Source organism: Artemia franciscana, chromosome 3 (genome assembly GCF_032884065.1).
Source record: "Artemia franciscana chromosome 3, ASM3288406v1, whole genome shotgun sequence".
NCBI lineage: Eukaryota > Metazoa > Arthropoda > Branchiopoda > Anostraca > Artemiidae > Artemia > Artemia franciscana.
In genome coordinates, this window is record NC_088865.1 from 17,422,925 (window position 1) to 17,438,950 (window position 16,026).

At 34.7% G+C, this 16,026-nt stretch overlaps 1 protein-coding gene across 1 annotated transcript in view; it reads right to left on the minus strand.

The window, feature by feature from the left end:
* Window positions 1-1,817: 1,817 nt before the first annotated feature.
* Window positions 1,818-16,026, minus strand: part of LOC136024962 (endothelial differentiation-related factor 1 homolog) — a 34,057-nt gene continuing 19,848 nt past the window's right edge. The window contains exons 2-5 of the mRNA XM_065700565.1: window positions 13,735-13,786; window positions 12,043-12,203; window positions 10,588-10,681; window positions 1,818-2,101 (exon numbers count right to left, since the gene is read on the minus strand). Of these exons, the coding sequence (XP_065556637.1) occupies window positions 2,040-2,101; window positions 10,588-10,681; window positions 12,043-12,203; window positions 13,735-13,786 (369 nt within the window). The 3' untranslated portion in view covers window positions 1,818-2,039. The remainder of the gene's footprint in view (window positions 2,102-10,587; window positions 10,682-12,042; window positions 12,204-13,734; window positions 13,787-16,026) is intronic.

Below are 16,026 nucleotides of genomic sequence, written 5' to 3' on the forward strand. Positions count from 1 at the left end.
TGAAATTAATATATATTTTTTTTAATGTAAGAATTTTTGATTCGAGACGTATGTTGGCATGAGTATGTAAATATTGTTAGTCGGATGATAGGAAGGCATCCAGTCTTGTAGCTCCTCACTTAATCTATCAATGTATCTTGAGAATTATTTTCATAATCTAATTGTTTTTTTTTTTTTAGTTCTTGATAGTTGTAGTTGCGTAATAAACGGCTGTGTCCTTAAATTGTGTTTATCTTTCTTCTGGGAAGGGTTTTCAAGTATACTTTTTATATACTTGCGCTTTTTACGGATAAGGTGAACGATTTTCTGTGCATTAACAACGGATAATTCTTTTGCTGTGAGAAAAATTACTTCTGACCACATTGTAAATATTTACAGTAACACAAGTTCCTGTTTTTTCAATGAAAGATTTATGGAGATACGGACAGAGAGCACTTCTTCTTGGCTCTGTCTTCCTGCGAACGCAGCAATGATCCTTTTTCATGAATGGCTGGTGCACATGCACCAGTCTAATTTTTCTGATCGCAAAGCAAATCAATCCTTGTTTTCTTTTCTAAGCACTTCCATCTGTGATGTTACCACTGTTGTGTCCCATTTTAAGACTGATTTGCATTACAGTATATGCATTTATACAATGTGTCTGACTAACTTAAACTTCCTAAGACAAGCTTCTTATCGAGGCACATAGTAGAAGAAACAACTTTTGTGCTCTACAACTAGCAGCGAAGCCTGTCGGACGACAGACGTAAAAAAGAAAAAAAAACTGAGCGTATACTTTTTTGTCCGGACCTGAGAAAATATTTCCTCCCGCCCCCCTCAACACAAAATTCAAAGCCGCTTTACCACCACCCATATCTACAAAAAAAAACTGCTCCCGTAAATTTCAACTCGATATCCTAGCTGTGAGACAATACAGAAAGAGTTACAAAAAAGTTGTTTATTTATGAAGAGAAAAGACATCAACCCTCTCTTTTAATCAAACTCTTTATGCATCGCCACGTTTAAAATAGTCCAATACCGCGAGATTGAAAGTCCGATGCTCTACCATCAGAAATGGACCAGCCTTGCTATTAGTTTTACACCTTCGACGTGTTAATTTATACAAATAAACAAGTTTTCTTTAGAGCTAGAGACACTTATCCATTGTGCAAAGGAAGACAGACCAGTCAATCAATCATTTCAGCAATTTTTGTATAGCGAATAAGTAATCTTAGCACGATGAAACGCACTGGCTTGTATATATAATTTGCCGCATTTTTAATAAAAGCGGTACTTGTTCCGTAACGTAAGCCTGCAAAAGATACGAATTTGCTGATGAAACCTGCTTCTAAAGCCCAAACTTTTTTCGCAACTTTTACTTATGTATAATTATTGCAACGTATATACTTATTTCTTTTTTATAGCCACTTTTTTAAGATATCTAATAAAACTGCCAGAATTGCGTAATTAAAAAAAAAAAGACCTACTGAGTGATGGCTGCTTTAATACTGAGGTTGCGGTCAAACGACTGCTGACGGTAACGAGTTTCTGTCTCGGAAAGTCTTCCCGAAAACTAGAGAATAGCACGAAACTCTTGTAATACCCATATTAGAACTCCCCTCCTAAAAATGTATAGGAATCAGCACAGAACACTGCAAGCCAACGTTTCATTACTAAAAAACAAAGCTGTACAAAATCTTAGCTTTTTATGAAACTGCAAATTTTAAAAATTCAATATGAATCGTTTACTTCCTGAAAATTATAAAAACTGCAACAGCAAATTTGATTTGTGCCATAAGAGCATTTAGTATTACAGAAATTGGAAAGTTACACAAAAATTCTATACTTGACTACAGAATTTATTCAAGTTCGTAAATTCACACTGAATAAAGTATTACAAAACACAAAGTTAAAAAAAAAAAATGCCAGACAAGAGCAGAAATAAGCGATTTTAACCTTTTGCAACTTTTTAACGAAAACCAAACGCCTCATAAAATAGGACAATTTGTAACAATACTGCTCCTCGCTGGCTATCCAAAGACTGCCCCCTCCCTCAAAACTCACTTCTTCTTAGGAGGAGGCGCCAAGGGTTGGCCTTTATCCTTCCCTCGCAATTTCATTCCTGAAAAAGAAATATCCTTTACCGATCTGCCGCAGGGAAAACGTAGTCCAGAGAGTTTGACAGGCACAGCATTTACTTGAAATGACTGAAGAACATTAAGCGAGAAAATATTAAGTGTACTTATTAAAAGGCAAAAACAGAACTGAAACCCCCCAAAAAATGATTTGGCATTGGCACATGACGTCAGTGGAACCATTTGAAAGTTGTTTTGAACGAGTCACCCCAAGACCAAAGTAATCAATAGGCAGCTGAGGCTATAGTCATGGGCCCCCTAAAATTTGTTGCCTATTTACGAGAATCGTGTAAAACGTTTAATATTTTATCAAACAGTTCATGGTAACGAACTGTAGTAAGGAGCGACTCGGCGCAATGGTAAACGAAACGTTAAAAAATGGAATTTTGATGCTAATAGACACATCAAAAGAACTTAATTTTTATGATGATTTTAAACATACAAGCTTCATTAAATTTAGTCTTACCTATCAACAGTTACGAGCCAGAGGAAAATTCGCCCTATTTTGAAAAATAGGGGAAAATACCCCCTAGAAGTCATAGAATCTTAACAAAAAGCATACCATCGCATTCAACGTATCAGAGAACCATACTGTCGAAGTTTCAAGCTCCTATCTACAAAAATATGGAATTTCATATTTTTTTTTGCCAGAAGACAGATTACGGATGCGTGTTTGTTTTTTTTTTTTTTTTCAGGGGTGATCGTATCGACTCAGTGGTCCTAGAATATCGCTAGAGGGCTCGTTCTAACGGAAATTAAAAGTTCCAGTGCAATTTTTAAGTGACCAAAAAAATTGGTGGGCACCTAGGCCCCCTCCCCTGTTCAGTTTTTTCCCAAAGTCAACGAACCAAATTTTGAGATAGCCATTTTGTTCAGCACAGTCGAAAAACTCAATAACTATGGCTTTGGGGACGGCTTACACCCTCAAAGTCCCCGGGGGATGGGATGTAAGTTACAAACTTTGACCAGTGTTTACATATAGTAATGGTTATTGGGAAGTGTACAGACGTTTTCAGGGGGACATTTTTCTTGGGTTGGAGAGGGGGTTTAGGGGAGGGGGTTACGTGGAAGGATCTTTTCATGGAGGAGTTTGCCATGGGAGAAGAGAATTTCCATGAAGGGGGCGCAGTATATTCTAGCATTATTTAAGACAAAAAACGATGAAAAAGTAAATATGAAAAAGTTTTTTCAACTGGAAGTAAGGAGCAGCATTAAAACTTAAAAAGAATAGAAATTATTACGCATATGAAGGGTTGATCTCCTCCTAAATACCTGCTCATTACGCTAAAGTATTTTTAGTAATTTCAACTATTTATTCTACGGCCTTTGTAATTCAGGGGTCATTCTTAAAGAATCGGGACAAAAAAAAACCTCATATACATAATAAAAATATACGAATATAGAAGTTCTTTACGTAAGTTAATTTGTAAGTATATTTTTTAACTAATAAAAACGTTCAAAAAAAAATTAAAAGTTCTAGTTGCCTTTTTAAGTATCCAAACGATTGGAGGGCAACTAGGCCTCTTCCGCATCCCCCCTTTTTTTTATCAAAATCGTCCAATCAAAACTAAAAGAAAGCCATTTAGCAAAAAAAAAAAAAATGCAAATTTTGTTTTAAGTATTCATGTGCGGAGAGCCAAAATCAAGACATGCATTAATTCAAAAACTTTCAGAAATTAAATTAAAAAAAAGTTTTTTTTAACTGAAAGTAAGGAGCGACGTTAAAACTGAAAACAAACAGAAATTAATCCATATATGAAAGGTGCTGTTCCCCCCTCAATGCCCCGCTCTTAACGCTAAAGTTTTTTACTGTTTTAAAAAGTAGATTTGAAAGAAAGAGTCAAACTTTAGCGAAAAGAGCGGGGTACTGAGGAGGGAACAGCCCCTTTCATATATGGAGTAATTTCTGTTCGTTTTAAGTTTTAACGTCGCTCCTCACTTTCACTTAAAAAAAAACTTTTTTTATTTAATTTTACCATAAAATTCATGGTTTAAAAACTAAATTCTTGCTTAAAGGTTGCTTCCCCTCTGAATTTTGCTATTTCTTGACGAGGAATAAAGAGCAACTTGTACCGAAAAAATAAGATACATAGATCACTGGGCTCGTTATTTTCATATCTATCTATTCACCGAGACAGAATTATGATATTGCTTCGAATTTTAATTAGAGAATAATCTAATCTTAATTAAGAAATGGAATTTTTTTTTATTTTCGAACGTTTTCCATGCCTTTTCAACAGACTTTTCAGCCTAAAAAGAGAGGAATAGGAGAGAAACCTTTTCGCCAAGAAGCGATTAGAATTAAAAAGCAATCATTTGAAAAAAAAAACAGATATACGGAACTTTGAAATAGTTTTTAAAGAAAAAGAGCTCAAAATTAAAAGAAATGTAAAAGAAAAGTAAATGTAACATAGCAGATGGATAGATTTCAATATCAGCTACCGAATGGTTGCAAAACTGCCGTCTCAAGTCAGAACATAAAGACTACAAAAGTAAAAAAACTAACGTATTAAACTACCTTAAAGCCTTAGAACTGAAAAAAACCGGCATACCCAAAACTTTCACAGGGAACATAAACCTAGGTAAAAGTAAGGGAACCAAAGGACTTCAAAATCCAACAAACAAGCAGCCTGTTATTTGTAACTCGTTACTTAATCATAGACCCTATATTTTAAATAAATGCTTCATGGTATCCTTGCGTGCTTAAATTTCGATTGGAGACGCAATAGATAAGAGTTCCCAAAATATTCTTAGCCTAGGAGGTCTCGCAAGGGGTCCTTATGGCAATTAATGGGCAAATGTTTCATGAAAAAAGGTTAGTTCTGTGAAGTTTTACATTTGAGTTTGTGTAAACTGAAACACAGTCCATTGATGCAGCACAGATATTGAAAGAAGAAAAATGGTTTTGTGAATTCAATTTGAAAGGCACCAATTAGGATAGGGAGTATATAAGCATTTCCCTATCATAGTCAAAATTGAGGGGAACTCCCAAATTTAGAAAAAGAACTCCATAAGCGACGCTGGAATTTAGTGTTAACCTGGAAAAAAAATTTTGATGTGAATCATGGCGCAAAATACGCCTAGTTTTAGTTAGAAAAAAGTTAAAAACGATATGTCTGTCCAGCTCTTAAGAGAAACGTGAAAAAAACATAACACAACAGACAGGTAAAGGGGACTCGCAGACATTTTTCCAAGGAAGTTGAGTGCAAAAATTTTTATTTTAGGGGGGAAGGGCTAAGGTTTTTAAGGTATTTTATTTAAAGGTAGTTTTTTTTTTTAGGGTAGAACATACTAAAAGATATAGGACCTTGGACACTTGACCTTTAAACCTTGTAGGCACTTTGCAGCTTGTTTGAGCCAAAACATGCGATGAGTCTCAATCTGTATGATTCCAGGCACCAAGAGGGCTGATGGGCCCTCAAAGATACCGTCCTCTCCACCACGTGAATTTTTATCTGTATAATGGGAGGCACAGGAAGGCCCCCAATGACATTGGGTCTGGTCGGGATTTAAAATAAGAGATCTGAGTTACCAGCGTCTTCTAAATATGAAATTTCATTAAGATCCTATCACTCCTTCGTAAGTTAAAAATATATCATTTTTTCTAATTTTTCAGAATTAACCCTGCCCCCAACTCCTCCAAAGAGCGCGGATCCGTTCCAGTTATGTCAATCACGTATCTACAGCTTGTGTTTATTTTTCCCACCAAGTTTCATTCCAATCCCTCCACTCTAAGCGTTTTCCAAGATTTTAGGTTTCCCCCTCCAACCCCTCCCCCCAAAGTCACCGGATACGGTCAAGATTTAAAATAAGAGTTATGAGACAAGATATCCTTCTAAAAATAAAATTTCATTAACATCCGATTACCCGCTCGAAGTTAAAAATACCTCATTTTTTCTATTTTTTTTTTCCGAATTAACCGTCCCCTTACTCTAAAACCTCTATACCTCTAATCGCCTAAAACTAATTCCCATCGCTAACTTTTCAGAAGAGGTAGGCATTTTTTCTTCTTTTCTTTTCAACTGATTGGCTTGACATTCATAGAGCAACTAGCCAAGACTAACTAGGGATGAAAATGACGAATTTCAAAGGCACATCTCCCTTCCGATATCCTATCTGCTTGACTATTATGGGGCGAGTAACTGGGGGGGGGGAGACTAAGACACCAAAGCAAATGAATATTCAGAGACTCCTCCCACTTCTCAGTTTCATACTACAGTACTTGCATTCACTTAAAATGTGGTAATATGGTTCCTACAACTAAGGACACGTGCATCAAGAAATTTCAGATCATTAAACTTTACAGCCTTACTGTATAACCTGTAGGCCTATTTCATTGTAAGCTAGAGTCACAAAGCCTATTCCTCCTAGTGGATGGCGACTAATATGCTTATGCTAATTGACCTACCTTTTTAATCACACCGATACATTTTAGATTAGAAAATGTCCTCGCGAAAAGGGCTACGCAACCATTATAAATAATAATGCATTTTGGCGTTTATTAGTGAAGTGCTTTTGTGGCAATCAATCAGTGATGGACATTAAATCAAATTATTTCCATAATCAAATACCATATGAGACAATTTCTAGGGGGTTTATTTTGAGGTTAAGTAATGCAGCCTTGGCTTGTACATAATACAGCTAAAGAAATAACAACAGTGTGTTAGGTTTTATGTTTTGGAGCAAGCTAACAAAGCCTTCACTTTTGTGCATAGTGCATTTTAAAATAAACAACATTGATTGGATGTCAGCAAATAGAGAATAAAGTTGGTTTTCAGAAAATTATGCATTTTGAGACCGTCTTTTCGCCGTCCTCTTATGAAACCTAGTATCTGCATTTTTCAAGTTTGCAAGAAAATTATAAAACGGGAAACAGAAAAAAAACTTATTAATTTTGTCAGGTTTTCCAAAGTCCGTTTACTTTCAATTTTTACTACTGCATTTTCTGCAGCAAAAATTCATTTCTTTTTTTAATTTTAGCTTGTTCATATTAGATATTAGCTATAGACAACCTATCAAATCTATTTTTACCTCTGCAGTTACTAGGGCGTATCTCAGAAGGTACGGTAGCTTGAAAAATTTCTGATTGCGCCATTAGACTCGGCCTATGGAGAATGGGGGAAACCAATCTATAATACCAAACAAAATTTTTGTTGGGTCTTGCCACAGGACAGCCGCTTTAAGGGGCAATGTCTTCATTTGTTCTTTTTTCGACGACACCCGAGCAAAACTTGCTGCAATACTTTACTTAACATTTACAACGTAGTATAATGTCTATTAATTTGCATATACTATTCTATATTCTAAAGTTAGAATATAGTCCTCTTCTAAAAAAACACATATAATATGATAATTATCGAAGAATATTGTAAGTAGTCTTTGAGTCCAGATTCCCAAGGAATTTTAAATTACAATTCCCTTATTATTCAATTCTATTACTATTTCCCATCCACCACTATTCTTATTTTCAATATTGATAGAATATGGAAGCTTTATTCTTACAGAATTCATCACCCTTCTGCTCAAATGGTTATTGAACTGGGTAATATTATACAATAAAAAAGGGAACGGAATTGTGATTTCAAGACTTAATTGGAATTTTGGCACCAGAGCTGCTCATTGAAATTGACGCAAAAATCAACTTTGAATAGGACGTCTTACACGACACTTTGATATAACAGCACCGAGTTTATTATTATCTGTTACAGCAATAACAAGAGCTAAGAGCTCATATGGCACTTGTGACGAGACAAGAAGAGCTAAGAGCCAAGAGCTCATATGGTATGAGCTCTAAAAATTTGTAAGAATCAACAGATTGATTTAAACGGAAAATCAGAGGCTTAATGCTGGTCAGGATTTAAAATAAGAGCACTGAGTCACGATGTCCTTCTAAACATCAAAATTCATTAAGATCCGATCACCCACTCGTAAGTTATAAATACCTAATTTTTTCCAATTTTTCCTCTCCCTTTAGCCCCCCAGATGGTCGAATTTGGGAAAACGACTTTACCAAGTCAATTTGTGCAGCTCCCTGACACGCCTATCAATTTTCATCGTCCTAGCACGTCCAGAAGCATCAAACTCGCCAAACCACTGAACCCCTCCCCCCAAGTCCCCCAAAGAGAGCGAATCCAGTACGGTTACCTCAATCACGTATCAAGGACATTTGCTTATTCTATCCACCAAGCTTCATCCCGATTCCTCCACTCCAAGTGTTTTCCCAGATTTCCCCCTCTATCTTCCCCCCAATGTCAACAGATCTGGTCAGGATTTGAAATAAGAGCTCTGAGACATGAATTCCTTCTAGATATCAAATTTCATTAAGATCTTGTGACCCGTTCGTAAGTTACGAATACCTCATTTTCCCGATTTAACCCCCCTCCCCCAACTCCACCGAAGAGAGCAGATCCGGTCCGGTTATGTCAGTCACGTATCTTAGATAGGTTTTTATTCTTCCCGTCTAAGTTCATCCTGATCTCTCCTCTTTAAATATTTTCTAAGATTTCCGGACCCCCCCCCCCCCAATGACGCTGGATCCAGTTGAGATTTAAAATAAGAGATCTGAGTTACGAGGTCCTTCTAAATATTAAGTTTCATGAAGATCTGATCACTCCTTCGTAAGTTAAAAATACGCCATTTTTCTGATTTTTCAGAATTAACCATCCCCCCCCCCCAATAAAGAGGATCCGTTATAGTTATGTCATTCACGTATCTAAGACTTCTGCTTATTTTTCCCACCAAGTTTCATCCCGATCCCTCCAATCTAAGCGTTTTCCATGATTTTAGGTCCCCCCAAACCCCCCCCCCCAATGTCACCAGATCCGGTCGGGATTTAAAATAAGAGCTTTGAGACACAATATCCTTCTAAATATCAAATTTTATTGAGATTCGATCACCCGTTCGTAAGTTAAAAATACCTCATTTTTTTCTAATTTTTCATAATTAACCCCCCCCCCCCAACTACCCCAAAGAGAACAAGTCCGTTCCGGTTAGGTCAATCATGTATCTAGGACTTGTGCTTATTTTTCCCACCCAGTTTCATCCCGATCCCTTCACTCTAAGTGTTTTCCAAGATTTTAGGTTTCCCCTCCCAACTCCTCCCCCCCCCCCAATGTCACCAGATCCGGTCAGGATTTAAAATAATAGCTCTGAGACACCATAGCCATCCAAACATCAAATTTCATTAAGATTTGATCAGCCGTTCGTAAGTTAAAAATACTTCATTTTTTCTATTTTTTCCAAATTAACCGAACCCCCACTCCCCCCCAGATAGTCAAATCGAAAAAACGACTATTTCTAATTTAATCTGGTCCGGTTCCTGATATGCCTGCCAAATTTCATCGTCCTAGCTTACCTGGAAGTGCCTAAAGTAGCAAAACCGGGACCGACAGAATTTGCGATTGCTATATGTCACTTGGTTAATACTAAGTGCCATAAAAAGTGGCAGAAGGTAAGACCAGATCTCATTGTTAGCCAGCAGTAAGGAAAGAGCGGAGTTTACTAAGGAGTCTCTCAAATAATATTTTGTAAAAAATTATTTATGATACCCAAAATAAGTTATCAATGAACTTAAAACAGAAGAATTTAATAAACAAGGGAAATACGTGCCAATAAAATAAAACTACACTTTCTTTTTATCTGAATAAAAAAAAGAAGCAGAAGCTGACAATTATCAAATACACACAATAATAAGGATAAAGAGGATTCTTATCATCATTTGGCAGACCTTAGTGTCGGCTGACCGTCTCAAAAACAAAGGGACCATTATTTTAACAACCATAGAGATATATTAAGAATCTGTGGTTTGACTATGAAATCGGATTAAAAGCACAAAGAAATTTTACAACCCCGTGCCAGAAAGGTTTTCAATCAAATCGGGCAACACCCCAAGCTACCAAATTGCTGAAATGGTATTTCCTTTGAGCTAATTTTTAGAGTTTTCATAGCAGGTATGCTAGAACATTTTTAGAGACTGTCCTTTTCTGAATTTTGAATAGGAAAATCTGGTCTATTTAATAAAAAAATAAATAAATAAATAAATTAAATAAAAATCACGCTTTCCAATGATGCAAGTTTCGCTAGAACTAAGTATCTCTATTTTCGACTCAGAACGGGAGAAGTTAAATAATTTTTTATAAGATTTTCACGAAAGTAGGTGCAAACTTTTACTTTTCTGTAGTTTATTCCGATGCACTATAAAAATCTACAACTTATGGCGAGACCCCTCCATCAATTATAAATAGCTTGGCCATACACACTATAAAAGTTTACAATGGAAAAAATAGTGCGATCCTTTATGGTATCGAAAACCACAAAAACTAATCAACCAGCAGTACTGCAAAACTATATTAAGAAGAAAAATACATTTCTCGATTGGTTTGACCGGACAATTTTGTTTCTTTGGTGAAAACTAAAGTTTATTTTAGCAAATACACCAACCTCCTATCATAAGCATTTGAAGCATATTACTTACCAATCGCTCTTTCTATTTTGGCCAAAATTTGCTGATTTGGGATAGCTTTTCCATTCTCATACTCGTTTACTATCTGTGGCTTCTCACATATTTTCTGTGGGAAAAGAAAAATAATAAAAAAAAAAAACTAGAAATGCAACTTCGCCACATGGGGCCAGAGGAACAAAATAAAAAACTACATTCTGTGAATACTACAAATACAAAAAGTTGCGTATATTGCCTATAACAGGTCTACCTTATCTATATCGTCAATTATAAACCGTCATTGGCAAAATGACGCAAAGAGAAAAATTTAGAATTTAGAAGGGCTAAAAAAATATGCACAACAAAAGTAAAATTTACAAAAGAAAACTATGACAACAAAGACTAAGATAAAAAAAAAGCTTTTCATTTTCTTCAGTAAGAAGGCAGAGTTTTGCTTTTCAGGAAACTATTTATTAATTCTTCAACATTTAGTTGGTTCCCTTCAAAGTATTTCCCCTCGGATACATTTACACATCAGCACTTATCCAATCTTTGATGTACTTCTGGTGCGCGCTTTCGTTTTTAGTTATTCCTGGGATGCAGTCTTTATTTCCTCAATCTTCTTTATCTTTTCTAACTTCTAAATACTATAATAAAATTTTTCACATTTAACATTTTTTCCAAAAACAGTAGTTTTTCATTAAATATAAACTGAATTATTGGTTCCTCTCAGAATGGTCAGACACCAGTACCTAATAGAATTTTACAACACTCGAGCTCACTAGGCAGGGTTGTCAATTCAATTGCAGTTGCTATGATATTTTTCTTATTTATTTTTATCTGTCAGGTCTTTCATTTCGATTAAAAGTCTATTTATTCCTCTATTGTTTTTTTTTTGTCTGTGCAAAAAGAGCTAGTCTCTCTACCAGATATGTGTATATTTAATGTATTATACATGTTTGATAGATAAACAAGTGAACCTAAAAAAAGAAGAAAAACCCTTAATGCATGTTCATGAATTAAAAAAGGGTGAACTCTGATTGTGAGAAAATCGAATGCAGTAACTTGTATGTAAGTTTCTCCACCGCAAATAGAAATATTATTAAAAAAATAAACTACTTTGCTTCTTTGGGGGCAAGTAGGCAGTTTTTTTTAGACTACCAGAGAGCATGGTCATTTTTGTTCTACCGCTTTCCAAATTTTCATTAAGCGTCAGAAAGTTTCGCAACAATACTTTTCGAAATTCGGTAAAAAAAAAAAGATATTAGCGTTAGGCTACTTTTACCGTATCTTAAGGAAGAAAACAAAAGAAATAGAACCTATAGATGCCTGCAAACTCTCAATATTCATTTACTTTCCATATAACTTTTGTTTTAGTTATAGTTTAAAAAAAAAACTGTGAGCTTTATCCAAGGACTAATTTTTAGTAGTTTGGTGATAAAAGAAAAAGAAGAGCAAGGGGAAGAAAATGAATCAAAAAGTGGAATTTACTGTAGCAAGATCCTTTTGCGTCATTCCCAATTTGTTTCGTCCTTGTTGAATCAATTTGCCAACATCTTGGGGTAATTTTTCATGTTTCAACTCCTCAGTTTCACGATCCAGCTTTGCAGTGTTCAAAGTGGTGACAGGGTGCTTATTGGTTGCAGCGCCATCTTTAAAAAAAGCAATAAATCAAATACGCTCATATTTTCTTTACATTAAAGAAAAAAAAAAACATTTACATTCACACATGCGCCCAGTTGGAATATAAAGCTTTATGTTTGTGTTTTAGGCCGTTTTATAAAGATGACAAAGAAGGAATTTTTTTTTATTTCTTCATAAATTTAGTTTTTAATAGCCTACCATTTTATGTTTTACGTTCAAGCATTCTATTTTTTTTATATTCGAACAGCCGAGAATGGATTTGTTGTACTGTGTTTTATTTGTCTTATGTTTTTAGGTTTAAACATCCAAGCATTTACTTGTTGTGTTGTGCCTCTCACCAGTAGTTTCGAGCATTTATATGTTAAAAGTTTGAAGAAAAGGAAAAAGGATTGAATAGGAACAAAGTGGTGTCCCACCAAAAGTTTTACAGTGCCTGTAAAAGTGAGAAGTTTTCTTCATTGACTCTCCACTAAGCTAAAGGTGGGCTTTGAGATTTTGACTTGAAGTGCATCATGTGGGCAAAAGGCAGATAGCCCAGAAGCACTAAAAAAAAAAACATTATTAAAAAAAAAAAGGAAAAACAGTCTAATAAATATATTGAAGTGTAGTACAATCTCAAAGACCTGAGGTATAATTAACTTTTGGTGGACAGTAAGGTATCGGGCACACTCCCACCAGCTTCTTTCCAAAGGACAAATAATTTTACCAAACTTTTCAATGTTACTCATTATTTGTTAAAAGGATAGTAATCTTCATTCCCTCTGATTATAGATGCGCTCTTAGCCCACTTTTGTTCTACTGGAAAAACAAAAGGAAACTATTTCTTTACTAGATAATTTGTTAGAACAAAGTGACCAGAGAGGGAGAAGAAAATATCCATAGAAGGACAAAGGATTGGGCCAACGCGAGAAATAAAAAGGGCAAATATTTTGAATTGATGTTCATAGCATACCTTCAATCCCGAATTCAAATAACCAAAAGACTTTGCTAAAAAGAAAAAACCCAAAAATAAACAAATTCTAAAGTATGCAATTTCTTGTTTGTGAAAATTTGTAAATATTGTGACATGTAAATATTTACTTTTACCATACAGGTTTTTTGGTTTTATTTGCTTTCATCAGGTAACAAAGCTAGACCATCAACATGGGTTAAACATATACACCACTTGCTTTTACTATAGAAAATAATTCAGGTAAAGGATAATTTCTGTTTATATTAAGTTTAAGTTTCAGCCTCACTTTTATTATCTTTTTTTATCAATTTCCTAAAAGAATAAAAGTTGAAAAAGGCTTGTCTTGAGAAACGCAATGATCTACTGTCACAAATAATTTGTGGGTTTACACAAGTAGTCTTTCCACCTAACCTCCATTATGCAAATAGCAATCAATTGAGAAAACAGCTGATCATATTACTTGTATTTATTTATAATAGCTGCAGAGAAGAGCTTGTTTGTAATAATTTTATTTGGTGTACTGCACACATGTAAAAAAACAAGAGGAGGTAAAAAAAAATAAATAAAATAAAAAACTCGTCACTTACATTTGACTTGAGTGTCAATTGCTGCTCCAGTCCTTCGTGCTGCATTCACAACCTGTAATAGATTATAGAACACAATGCTATGAAAGAAGATAATTAATAACAATTGTCTTTTTCACAGAACAATTTTTTAAGCATAATTTTAACATGGCTGCAAGTTTTATTTGCTCAACTATATCTACTCGGTATGAAATATGGTTAATCAGCTTCTTTTCTATATTCTGAAAGCCAAAGAATGCTTACAACCTGTTTATCCAGCATAAGCTTGTAGTCACATTAAGCAAAAAAAAAAAAAAAAAAAAAAAAAAAAAAAACTACCAGCCGATTTTTAATAGACACAATATTAACACAGAGGATGTATCACAAACTCAGCACCTTCAATAACTCATTTTATGCAAAAAAAAACCTTAGCTTAATTAAAATTCAAAATTACCAAGTTTAAAAGTAGCTGTTAAAAGTTATTTGTATATTATTTGTACATCAAGTCCACCAAAACTGCGATGCCTAGACTGCATTGGCCTTAATCATGGAAGTTGATCCAGATATACATGTATATACTGCTTTTAAGCACAAATGATAGACATAATGCATTAGAGGCTTCCTGATTGGTAGAATTCAAAATTCTCAACATACAGTTCTAGACTCTACTAATGGATACTTGGTTGTAAGCCTCAAATTTAATATTTGAATGGGAAAAGCATGGATATTGATGTCTGGGCAGACACATGTCTAGATGTGCAAGCCTAACTAGACACACACCAAAACACTAGTTACCTCAAGTTGTATTATTTCAAAAAGAAGAGAAAGGCTCATCCTGTCCCTCAAAAACGATCAGATTGTGATGAAAACCCCACTATCACATTTTCAATACTCATGAGCCCCAACATACTTTTCACGTCCCTAATTACAGAAATGTGATAATTTTGTGCGTTTTTATGTCATGGGTGAATGTTCTTGATGTCAAATCAGTGGTTTTAGAATTTTAAGAGGAGTCTCAAGCGAACAGAAATCGTTGGTTCTGGTGGATTTTAAAATTCAATCGAAGTGTTATTATAAAACAATTAAAACTTCACAGCAAGCAGTTGAGGTTGAGAGGAACGGGAGACCCCCTAATATCTCGGATAGACTTTAGCATTATTCTAAATAAAACCCGAATTCAAATTCAACAGACAAGTATACTTTAATGATAGCAAAGAGCAACATTAAAACTCAAGTTTCACCTGTATAACTGCCAACTCTCTTCACTAAAGTTTGATCCCTCTCCTTAAAGCTTCGATTGCTAAATCACTATATTTTATGCACTTTAAAATGTTGTCAGTTAAGCCGCATTGAGATTTTCGCATCAAGAGTAAGGGATTAAGGGGAGCAGACCTTATATACAGGAATATTAGTTTCGTTGTAATGTCACTCTTGACTTCCATTTGAAAAATCTTGTATAATTTTTTGGACCAAGTCAGTGCTCCATCTTCATAAAAAAAAACTTTATGCTTATGAATGGGTGAACAACAGACATGCAAATATTTAAGGAATCCAAGTTAGACATTTAAAGAGTTAATAAGAAGCTTAACATTGGTCATGCAAACTTGGTAGAAGATGTCACAAAAATGGGTATCCCACTTTGAATTCAACTTGATTGTCGAACCTAATAGAGCTTGGAGGAGTTAACTGAGAAACGGTGAACTAAAATAGAGAAGGTAAAAAAAAAAAATATAATGTCATTATTTGTGACCCTAAGGGATTAACTCCCAGATTTGAAATCATACCTCTTTACACAAGCCAAAAAGGGAATATACACATGATATATTCCCTTTCTTTAACCATTTAATTCAAGTAGTACTTTTTTGTTCACCCTTTAATACCCCTTTTATTGTGCTCAATTTCCAAGAATTAGGTATATTCAAATACTGCCGGCCAGGACATTCTTATTTACTTCCTATATGAGAAGGCCAATTCAGATAATCCTATTGAGTGTCTTTAGAATGTTTAAAAGTTTTTACCAAAACTTCCAATAAATTGTCTGAAACATTGGGAACATCTGCTTCATTCTATGATTTTATTTAGCCTACAATTAAACAAAAAACATAACTGTGACACATACAAGTATGAAATTAGATTCCATATGTTCCATTTTCCCAAAACTCTTGGAGAAACTCCCAATTGACCAAATAATGTTGTAATGTCAAATCTTTAGTACAAATCATTGAGCCCTGTCTTAGCTTTCTGACTGTCTCATAGGAAGAGAATAGTAGGTGTTTCTTAAAACTACAAAGTTCTGATTAGTTTCAGTGCTGAATA